Raw genomic sequence first — 10,977 nt, 5'->3', positions numbered from 1 at the left:
AAAAAAAAAAAAATGACAATCATTTTTAATGGTAGGAGGATCCCTATAACCCAAGAGTTTGAGACCAGCCTGAGCAACATAGCAAGACCCCCATCTCTACAAAAAATAAAAAAAATTAGCTGAGCATGGTGGTGCCTGCTTGTAGTTCCAGGAAGCTGAGGCAAGAGGATCACTTGAGCCCAGGAGTTTGAGGTTACAGTGAGCTATGATGATGCCACTGCACTCCAGCCTGAGCAGCAGAGCAAGACCTTATCTCTAACAACAAAATTTTAAAAACAAAAAATTAAAAATTGAAAAAAGAAGAAAAATGGCGATCACTCCAGGATCATCCCTCTTACTGTCCAACCCTCATTTGTCTTGTTACATGGGTAGACAGTCACTTCCAAAGAGAACATGGCTCCCACCACACTCCCCCTTTAGGAAGATCCTCATTCCTAATTTATATCCCTCACCCTGTTTAGGATTATTGGCAGCAAGGGCCTGTTTGGGTGGATCCTCAGGAGAACAGAGGCTGTGGGTGGGGAGCAGGATGGGCACCCAGGCACAGAGAAGGACTGCTTGGCTAGACCTCTGTTCTTATACTTGGCCTTCACCCAAGCGGGGGTGCCCGAGGGCCTGGAGAGATCAAGCACAGGGCACCTCTGTCCCATTAGAGGGGCAGGGAGTGGACCTTCCTGCCTGGATGCCAATGTAATAGCCCCAGGCTTGTCTGCCTGGCAGGATTGGATGGGTCCTTGTTTGCAGTGGATACAGAAAGTACACAGCTGAGGCTTGGGTTGCCAAGAGGGTGGGGTAGGGAGAGACAGGATCCTAGACCCCGAGAGTGTGTATGTGTGTGTGTGTGCATGTACGTGCATATGTGTGAATACATATGTGTGTGTGAGGGAGAGAGAAAGGGCCTGGGTGCCCAAGGCAGAGACTCTAAATGGAGGAAAGAGGTGTGGGCAGAGAAGCAGAGCAGGAGTCTAACCTGTGAGGCCTCCTGTCCACCCCTCCTTGGCCAGAGGACAGGAATAGGGGCCAGAGGGACTAGGACCTCATCTGCTCTTCCTTCCCTTGCCCTCAGCCTTGAGCCCAAGGAGAAGAATCTGCTCCTGGACTTGGGATTGTCTCTAAATGTGGAACATTTTCTTGGCAGCCCCTGTCCCACCACCCCCTGGGATATTCAGAGGTATCACCAGATCTTCCTCCCCTGCAGAGCTGAACTGGGGAGTGGTTTCTATTTGAGTATCCTGACTTCAAGGCCTTTGGGCCATGCCTAATCCAGGAACCCCTGGTCCCTCCCTGCCTTACATGGGGATCCAGAGAACTCCTAGGCTATGGCTGCTGGCCCTCGGGCTGACCTGCTGGCTGCACAGCACTGCCAGCAACACAGCTTGGCCCACCCACCTTCATTCTCACTTTCCCTTCTCTGTCGCCTGCTTCATCACGTGAGGAAAGTCTTGCTGAAGATCTAAGCTTTGGTCCTCCAGCTTCCCTCAGCCTCCCTGATCATGTGGCTGAATTTGAGGATCAGAGAGGTTAAACGCTGTCCAAGGCCACACAGCCAGACTAGGGCAGGACAGGCCTCCCTCTTCTCTCATTCCACTCTGACCCAGCCAGTCTGAGAGGATATCACAGGCCAGACAATTGTTTGGGTTTGGGATGAGGGGGCTTATTATGCTGGCGGCACTGAAGGAATGGTGAGGAGGGACATGCAAGGGTGGGGGCAGCCCAAGGTCTAATCCCTGTCATCAGGGCTGTGGGCAGAGATGATGATAGGCTTGGCTTCTGCAGATGCTGAGGTCACCCTGGACTGGCCTCCCCCAGTGAAACAGCAGACCCTCAGCCTCCCCAGGCCCCAGCACAGCTTCCTGCAGCCTGAGTCTATCTGCTGCATCCTCAGGAGGCCCCTCACCAGGGCCAGACTCTCCTCCTTCCTCCTCTACTGTCTCCCCACTATCTGCCCCCTGAATGGGGCAAGGAAGAGTCCAGACTTTGTAGGCAGAGGCATTACTTTATTCAAGCAGGATGAGCCAGGCAGGGCCACAACATGGCAGGGAAGTGGGGGTCAGGGCAGAGGGGCACCCTCGCCTACACTAGCCACAGAGCAGACACCCTACCACGGTGGTGCTACTGGCATGAGGAGGGACACAAAGACCACCACAGCCCCTCCCTTTGGAGGAGCCACTGGGCCCCAAGCCTGTTCCAGCTGATGGGTGCAGAGGAAGGGGGCCTGGCACCCCAGGGTGCAGCTGACTTAAGCCTGTGGGATGGTACAGGCAGGAGGCCCCTGTTCAGGGCGTGAGCTTTTTTATTTTCAGAGCCTCCATTCTGAGACCGGTTCCTTTGCTACACCCCATCTCCCCTGAGCCTGCCAGGCCTCTTGGAAGAAACCACAGGTCAAGAGATCATATGCTAAGGTGCCCCTGAGCAGGGAGGGGATTGCAGGAGGATGAGCTCTTTCTCTAGTCTTCCCCTGAGGACCAGGAGTCTCCATCTCCTGCCCTCTGAGTGAACTTCATGAACTGCCCTGGGCCCAGGTGAAGAGGAGCCCCTGCCCAAGGTGTCTTCAAGGCACCCCCCTCTTCTTCCTGTAAGGGGCTCCCTTGGCCCCTCTCAGAGGACTCCAATTTCCCTTGCCCCACTCCCTCAGACTGCCCCAACCCATTCATCACACCCCCATTCATGTGTTCTGACTCCTCCAAGTTGGGGTCTTGGCCATTGACACCAAGAGTGTCCCCTGGGCTCACATCCTCCACTCCACTGGGGGTCTCCAAAGGAATAGGGCTAGACTCTTCCTCTGAGCCAGAAGGCTCAGCGCTCTCCTGGGACTCAGTCTCCAGGGTAGTCACAGAGGCATCAGCCACCGCACCCCTCAAGCCATCATCCCAAGAGACACTGACATCCACAGCCTCAGACTCAAGTAGATCCTCTCTCTGGGAGCTGCTCAGGTTCTGGAGGCTGCCAACAGAGGACCCTGGCCCCCAGCGCCTAGCCCCTGGTTCCCTCCCGTCCTCTTCCTCTGCCTCTTCCCCACTCTCTTCCTCATCGGCAAACCCATCAGACTCCCCATCCCGATCCCAGGCTGCAGGCTCCAGTACCAGCTGGGACGCCTGGCCCAGAGGTTCTGCCACCTCCCTGGGGACTCCAGGAAGAAGAGAAGCCTCAGTCCCCAGGTCCTCAAATTCCTCTGACAGGTCAGAGTCATGGCCACACTCCCCCTCCCTATCTTCTTCATCCTCTGCTGAGCATTGGGCCCCAAGGCCCTGGGAAACCAGACCAACAGGATCCCAGGTTTCCTTTCTGGTCTCCCCTTGAGGGGAAGGCCTCTGCTCCCCAACCGAGTCCCACTTGGAGGAAGTGGGGGACCTGAGGTAGAGGGCCAAGGGAGTGGAGTCAGGAAGGGTCTCCCCAAGCTCATCAGCCTCACTGTCTTCTTTGCTTTCCTCCCCCTCCTCCTGGAGGCCCTCAGAGATCTCCCCAGAACCTAACTCCTCCTGCTCACCCTCCACTTCTCCCAGGGCCTCAGCCCTGCCCTCTAGCCCCCAGCTAGCTCCCTGGCTCCCCTCAGCCTGGGTCTGTGGCCCAGGGTCATCTGCCAGGATTTCAGTGGGCAACCGGGTTTCAGTGGGCCTTGGGCCAGGGGAGTCCAGCACCAGCTGTCCATCCTCCTCAGCTTCCTCTGAGCCCAGGGGCCTAGGTAGAGGGGCATCACTTCCACTGTGGCCTGAGATCTCCACAGGCAATACCTCCTCTGCTCCCCAGGTCTCACACTCTGACTCCTCCCAGCCCTGGGGAGGCTCCAGGGGATCTCTGCTGCCCCTGGGGGACTTAGAGGGCTCAGCCTCCAGAGCATCAGTCTCCTCTGAGTCCTCTCCAGGCCCTTCCAAGTCCTGAACCCTCTTTGCCTCTAAACTTTCCTCTTCTGGAGGAGGATCTATCACCTCCCCTACGGCCTGGTGGCCTGGGTCCTCTGGCCCTCGCACCTCCTGCTCCAGTCCCTCCTCAGCTGCCACAGCAGACTCACCCAAGGCTGGCTCTGACCCCAAGGTGACCTCTGAGGAAGCTTGGCCACCCTCTTGGACCACATCTTCATCTTCCAATGGGGGTTCCATCACCTCTGGAATTCCCTGGGGTGCTTGGAAGCCTGGGGCCCCCACTTGCTCTGGTTGCCCTTCAGGGTCCTGGAGGCCCTCAGCATCTGCCTTCCCACTGGCTCCTGCAGCTGGGCCCTTCTGCTCTTTGGACTCATGGCTCCCTGTGTGCCCCTTGCTTGGGCTCCAGGCTTCCCCTGTGGCCTGCAGCTGTAGTTCTTCCTGCTCTTCGGCCTTCTCCTTCCCAGCAAAGCCACCCTGCTCCCTCAGGTCTAGCTCTGCCTTATCCTCATTCTCAGTTTCCACTCCAGCCCTTCCAGGGGGACTTTCCCAACCCAGTTCTTGGTCCCTCATAACCACATCTTCCCACCTCTGCTGATCTGCAGACTGTGGCACCTTCTGTCCCTCCTCTTCCAGAGACCTCAGTGACTCTGGATTCTCTCCCTTCCCCAGTTTCTCTTTCTCTTCCAGATTCCTTTGACTTTCCTTGTCTACCTTTTGTGGAGATCTCAAATTCTCTAGGTCCCATGCTTCTAGAGATCTCAGCTGTTCTTGATTTTCCTTTTCTAGGAGTCTTAACTTCTCTTGGTTCTCTTCCACAGACCCCATTGGTTCCTGAATATCCTTTCCTACAGGTTTCGTTGTCCCTTGATTCATTTCTTCTAGAGACTGCAGTAGCTCTTGAGTTTCTAGAGATTCTATTGTTTCCAGGTTCCCTTCTGCAGACTTCAGTGATTCTAGGTTTTCTATTTCTAAAGATCTCATTGCCTCTATACGCTCTTCTTTTAGTGAGTTTAATAACTCTTGATTCTCTTTGTCAAGATGTCTGGTTATCTCTTGGTCTTTCCCAAGAGACTCCAGTGGTTCTGGATCTACTTTTTCTGGAGGTCTTAATGTCATCTGGTCTTCTTCCCCTAGAGATCTCAGTGACTGCTGAGTCTCTTTTTCAAAAGGTCTCAATGTCTCTTCGTCCTCCTCTTCTAGAGGTCTATATGTCTCATCTTCAAGAGACCTCAGGGATTCCTGATTCTCTTCCATCAGGGGTCTCAATGTCTCCTGATCCTCTACTTCTTGAGATCTCAGTGGCTCCTGATTTTCCTTTTCTAAAGCTGTTAATGATTCTAAATTCTCTTCTAGAGAACTTACTAATTGATTTTCTTTTCCTGGAAATAAAAATGTCTCTATATTACCTTCAAGAGATCTCGGTACTTCTTGACTCTCCTTTTCTGGGGATTTCAGTATCTGTATGTTCTCTTTTCCTATAGGCTTAAGTAGGTCTAGAGCCTCTTTTTCTAGAAGTCTCACTACCTCCACATCCTTTTCTTCTAAAGACTTCACTGGCTCCTGATTTTCCTTTTCTAGACTTTTTAGTATTACCAAGTCTCCTTCTAAAGACCTCAGTGATTCTTGATTCTCCTTTTCTAGTGTCTCATGGCTCTGGTTTTCCAGTGCCTCTTCAATTTCCTCTCCCAGCAACTTTAGGGTTTCTTTTTCCAGAGGAACCTGGGAGTCTTGGGTTTCCTTCATGTCAAGATCCCCTTCTTTTTGCCATATTTCCTGCTGCAAACTGCTTACCATTTTGCTCTCCCTGGCTGTGTCTTTCTCTACCAGCCCCCAGATTTGCCCTTCACCTTCCTCCTGGAATATGCTGGGTACTCTAGATGCTCTGGGTTCTACACCTTTAACCTCTAAACTGGAGTTGTCAGGGCTGAGGGGTGGAGCCAAGGAGGCCTGATCTTTTGGGGACTGGCCAGGACTGGCTTCTTGTTGCTTGCCCCCAGGCTCCTCTGGTTCTGGCAGGACACTGACAGGAACAGCCACCTTGGCTTCAGCCCACAGGGCCTCTGGAGCCTGTTGCTTCCCATCCTGTGGCTGGAGCAAGGAGAGAGGAGCATCCTGGGCTCTGATCTCTGGGTCTGCAGCAGGACAGGGAGCCTGCGGCATGGGCGGGATGGGGGTGCTGGCCAGGGCAGGGGTACGGGCCTGGAGGAATTCCTGACTCTTCAGAAAGGCTGGCACAGGAGTCTCAAGGGTAGCAGGTGAGAGGGAGGGGAGGGAGGATGGGCTCAGGACAGGGAGCAAAGGTCCAAGACGGCGGCCCTCTGGGGTCCCAGGAAATTGCAGCTCCAGCTTGGGGTCTGGAAAGGCAGAGAGGAGAAGCAGCAGTGTCAGTATGTTGCTGGTAGTAAGGGTAGCCACGGAGCAGCCACCGTTTCTGGCAAGGGTGCTTATGGGCTGTGTGCTCCCCACCCCCACCCCTGTGCTGGGCTGAGAGTGCATATGTGCACTGATGTCTGGGCTATGGAGTTCAGACATCTTGGTACTTCTCAGGGAAGGCAGGTCTGGGGATGAAGAGCAACGAAGGGTAGTTTCTGGAGGAACCTGATTCCTCTTCTTACCCTGGAAGCTAAGGGAAGCCTTGGGAACATTGCCAGGAGTCTGCAGCCGGGAATTCTCAGCCTCCAAGAGGGTCCTGGATGAGAGAGGAAAAGCCAGGTGGGCCCTTTGCCCTGAGGCCTGCAGTCAGCTGGGGAAGACTCAGGCCAAACTGGTACCATCCCTGGCACACTGCAGGCCTCCTCTTCATCTGATCACTGTCACACAAAAGCCACACTTGGGGTGAAATCACATGATCACCGCAGGCATCACACATTTGGTGACACAGGGTCACACACATATTTGGGACACACAGCAGAACTCACAGACACACAAGCGCATATATTCCCACACCATCGGGTGCTGCCACAGGCCACACCCCTGCTTGCTTAGTCTGTCTCCTCCTCCCACCCAGGCCAATGACCTCATCCTCTGTGTGGGGGACCAATTCTCATGCTAATTGCTGCCATTGTCCACACTGCCATCTGGAGGGTCTGAGAAGGGGGGCTTTTGGGGAAGTGGGAATTCTCAGGCTGTTCCCATGGGATGGGCTCCCTCCTCCCCTGGGGCCCCCAGGGCTAGCAACGGACAAAAGCAAATGAATTCAGCTCCCTCTCTCCAAATCCTTTTCATGCCTCAAAAGCCAGCGGTTAAATTCCTCAGGGGCCTAAAAGCCCCTTCGCCTCAGAGGTTTCACTGGGGGTCAAGGCCCTCATCTTGGGGTCTCTAAGCCCTCTGGATCCCAAGCTCTTCAGGGCACAGAGGTCTTTGTGTCCAGGGTCCCCCTTGGAGTTGAGTGGGGGGATGGAGGGAACCAATCAATTTAACAAGTTATACTGCATATCTCCTCTATCTCCTCTCTGCTCTTCTCTGTGACCTCGGAGTCTGGTTGGTACTTGCTGTAGTCTCACTCTGTCCTCAATGCTGCATCATTCCCTCTGAGCTCTGTCCTCTGTGTAACTAGAGCCCTTATCTTTCAAATCTTCCCCAAATCCTCACTGGCCTCCCTCCTCTGGGCCCTGACTTCCTCACTTCTGGGACTTGTGCCAGAGCCCCTGCCTTGTTTTGGCCAATGATTCTGGGGGGGAAGGGGTGCACTGTCCTGATAGCTTGTCCAGCCCTGTCCCCTGCCCTGTGGGCTGAGTGTACACCTCCCTTCACAAGTGAAAAAGCCCCTTTTTCGGGCTCCATCAATCAGCCTAGTCAGTTTCTCAGAAGGGACTATGGGCTTTGCCCAACATCACACAGCCACTGAGAAGCAGCCTCTTCTCATTCCCCACCCTTTCTTAAGACAACAGGAAATGTGGTCAGTGAGGGGGCTGGACAGGCCAAGGGCATAGGGCTTGAAAGAAGTCAGGCCCCAGGATATTCAGGCTGAAAGAGCCTTGGAAATCACTCAGCCCAGCTCTCAGCCCTAGACAAAGCTGAGACAGGTCAGGCGCAAGCCACCTGCACCTGCAGTGCTGAAGGGATATCACGCCTTGGTGTGAGCACACCCTGAGACTTGGGGCTCTTTGGCTCCTTGGGGGAAGGGTCTGGATGCAGATGGCCCATAAATGCCCAGGCCCTCTCCAGAGGCCATCCCACTAGCAGTGTCACCTTTTCTAGGAGGATTTCCTGGGCTTAGGGAACCTCTCAGGTCCTGAATCCCTGGGGGAGCAAGTGGGCCCAGGTGGGATATGTCTTAGTATGGACGTAACCAGCCTAGAATTACAGAGCTGCCACATGCTGGGCCTCCAGACCCTTATAGCTGAACAGTCTACCTCAGCATATGTGTACATCTATGTACTTGGGTAGGTCAGGGTCAGCCCGTACCTGTATGTGGCCACCTCCAGGCTGAGGGACATCTTGAGGTGTGCCAGCTGCTGCCGACCTTCCAGAACCTGGGCGATCTGGCTCTGTAGGCCCTGTTTCTCCTGTTCCAGCGCCTCCACAGCCAGCTGCAGAGCAGGCCAGAGGCAGTCAGTGAGGAATGGGCCTGCCGACTCACCTGCACCCTGCCTGGCTGCCAGGGTGGCATCTTCCACCCAGCTGACATCTCTGTGGAGCACAACCTGCCTCTCTTATCCCACTCCTGCCTGGAGAGGCCCTCTGGGTCCACCGAGATGTGCACAGGGCCCTCTCAGCCCTCTCCCACGGCCTGCTCCTCTTAGGATGCTAATTAAGTGACAGCACATGTTGCTTAGAACTCAGCTCCCACAGAGGAGTTACAGAGAGGAGAGGGGAGAACTGAGTGCAGAAGGAAAAACGATTAATCAAGAGGCCTGGGTCCCGTAGGACTGGGAGCCAAGCAGCCCTGGTCATTGCTCCCATCTCAGTCTTTGCATCTCCTGCTCCTCACACCCGGCCCCCGCACCCTCCTCCCCACATGCTCTGGAATCCTCCTCCTCTGAGGATGGCTGGTGAGAGAGAGCCACAGCCCCTCTGTCTGACCCAGGCAAGAAGCTGTTTTTTCAGCTGCTGGTCACATCTGTGATTTGTGAAGGGGGACAGCTGTCCCAGGCTCTGGAATGTGCTTTGGGTGGGGTGAGGGGCCAAGAAACCATGACATGAGAGAGGGTCTGGTGACCACTCATTCAGGGCCCCCAGCCATCCTGTCTCAGGGGGGACGGCTGCAGAGAATTTGGCGATACCCAGTGGTGAGACTATCAGACTCAGCACTGAGGGGAAGTGCTAGACATCTTCTGAGTGACAGCAGAGCCTAGGGTGGGGCCCACAGGGTCATCAGAGCCAGAAAATGACATCCAGAGAGTAAGAGGGCGGCTGTAAACCCTTCCAGGGATGTACTTTGAGAGGCCTTTGAATCCCATCATTCCAACCATGCCCCAGGTAAACTGCACAAGTCTGGGACCTGTGGCATCAGGTGTGGGTTTTCTAAGAAGTGGCTCTTGAATTGGTAGGGCCCCTGCCCCACTCCCTTCCGAAAAGGTCTCTGAGCCTCCCAGGGACCCTCTGGACCTGATCTCACCCAGGTCAGAGACTTCCTCACCTGGAACTTTTCAGTGGCCCGCAGCCGCTCCTGCCAGCGGCCCTCCAACCGCTGTTCCAGTGCTGTCCTGCGCTCCTGGAGGCCGCCCCGCTCTGCCTGGAGCTGCTGCAGCTCCAAACGGCCCTCACAAGCGCCCTGCACAGCTCGGCCCAGCCTCTCGCGGGCCTGGACCAGCGACACCTCCATGTGCGCAACGCGCTCCTGGTAGCCTCGCACTGCCCCGCGCCACGCCTCGCCCAGCCGTCTTGCTAGCTCCTCCACCTCCGGGGCCGGCGCGGGAGGCCCGCGGGGCGGCACTGGGCAGCGCGGGGCACAGGCTGCCTGAGCGTTCAGGCTCGCGCGCTCCTCCTCGTGCGCGGCGCGCATGGCCTCTAGCTCGCGAGCTAGCTCTGCTGCCTGGGTGCTCAGCCAGGACTGAGCGCACTTCTCCCCCTCGATGGCTCGCCGGTAGCTGGCTGCCTCGGCTGCCGTCCGCTCCCGGGCCAACCGCAGCTGCTGGCATCGGGCCGCCACGCCCTCCAGCTCATCCACCAGGTTGTCGCGCGCCACTTCGGCCGCGTGTTTCTCCCGCCAGCGCTGGTCAACCAGGGCGCGCAGGGCCGCCAGCTCGTCATGGGCACGGGCCCGCCAGGAGGTGTCCGCAGACTTTGTCCGGTGCCCCCGGAGCTCCGCGCCTAGCAGCTCATTCTGCTCCTCCAACGCCTTGACCCGGGCCAGGTAGGCCTCTAGGCGCCGGTTGAGCTCCCACATCTGGAAAGACTCCTCCCCCATGCAGCCCTCCATCCTGCTTGTCTGACCCACACGGGGCACCAGGCCACTGGGAAAAGGGAGAGGTGCTCAGAGTCCCTAAGGACTAGAAAGAAAAGGAGATCCACTGGGACAAAGATGGGGCGAGGTGGGGAGTAGCCTGAGCGACTGGGAGTCCGAGTGGGAGCGACGCTATTCATACTCCCGCCAGCCGGGCGGGAAGGGGGCGGGACCCAGCCTTAACCCCTTAGAGTTCAGAGAAAGGAAGCCTCTGTTCCTGAGTCCCCAGGGTGCTGGAGAATGGAACCAAAAGAGAAGCCATGACGTTGAGAGTCCGATCCTATGATGTCTTTCTGAAAAAGGAAGAAGTGAGGAAGGGTCATAACCCCTGACAAAAGCAGAGCGTGCATAGAACCAAGTTTGTGGAGGGGGCACCAGGAGACCCTGGCCTGGGAGAAAGTGCGAGTTACTCAGCACACCCAAGAGCCTATCACTTAACAAATTCCTCTGAGACTCAGTTTTCTCATCTATAAAATGGGAGCAATGATGGAAAGCTCATGAACTGCTGACGGGATGGACGTGGCCATGTTTTTTTGTAAATAGCAAATGCTCTCCCTCCTGGAAGGGAGGGAGCATTGCCTCCTGGAAAACAGGAACAAATATTTGACATTGGAGAGCACCGGCAGGCATACACACACCCATTAGTAAAAAGGGGGACCAGAAGAAAGAACATCATGGGCTTACAAATATCATTCCCTCCATCCTTCCTACCGATCTTCCATGTAACTA

At 55.7% G+C, this 10,977-nt stretch overlaps 1 protein-coding gene across 1 annotated transcript; it reads right to left on the bottom strand.

Annotated features, from left to right (window-relative positions):
* Positions 1-1,988: 1,988 nt before the first annotated feature.
* NES (nestin) lies at positions 1,989-10,348 on the bottom strand. Its single transcript, XM_003795246.2, has 4 exons — positions 9,442-10,348; positions 8,268-8,392; positions 6,476-6,549; positions 1,989-6,214 (listed from the first exon to the last, which is right to left on the bottom strand). The coding sequence occupies exons 1-4, from the start codon at positions 10,222-10,224 to the stop codon at positions 2,448-2,450; spliced, it is 4,749 nt and encodes a 1,582-aa protein (XP_003795294.1). The 5' UTR covers positions 10,225-10,348; the 3' UTR covers positions 1,989-2,447.
* Between the last annotated feature and the right edge of the window lie 629 nt (positions 10,349-10,977).

This window comes from Otolemur garnettii, unplaced genomic scaffold (assembly GCF_000181295.1).
Source record: "Otolemur garnettii isolate 467f Iridium unplaced genomic scaffold, OtoGar3 scaffold00091, whole genome shotgun sequence".
NCBI classification, from domain to species: domain Eukaryota; kingdom Metazoa; phylum Chordata; class Mammalia; order Primates; family Galagidae; genus Otolemur; species Otolemur garnettii.
Note: the sequence above shows the minus strand (reverse complement) of the source record. Positions and strands in the feature narration are given on the sequence as shown.

Bases quoted from the DNA above. Each gene is read 5' to 3' on its own strand.
- NES (XM_003795246.2), bottom strand. From the start codon at position 10,224: ATGGAGGGCTGCATGGGGGAGGAGTCTTTCCAGATGTGGGAGCTCAAC. The intron at 6,550-8,267 runs GTACGGGCTGAC...TCTCTCATCCAG, and splicing joins CTGGAGGTGGCCACATACAG to GACCCTCTTGGAGGCTGAGA. The intron at 6,215-6,475 runs GTAAGAAGAGGA...CTGCCTTTCCAG, and splicing joins GGCTTCCCTTAGCTTCCAGG to ACCCCAAGCTGGAGCTGCAA.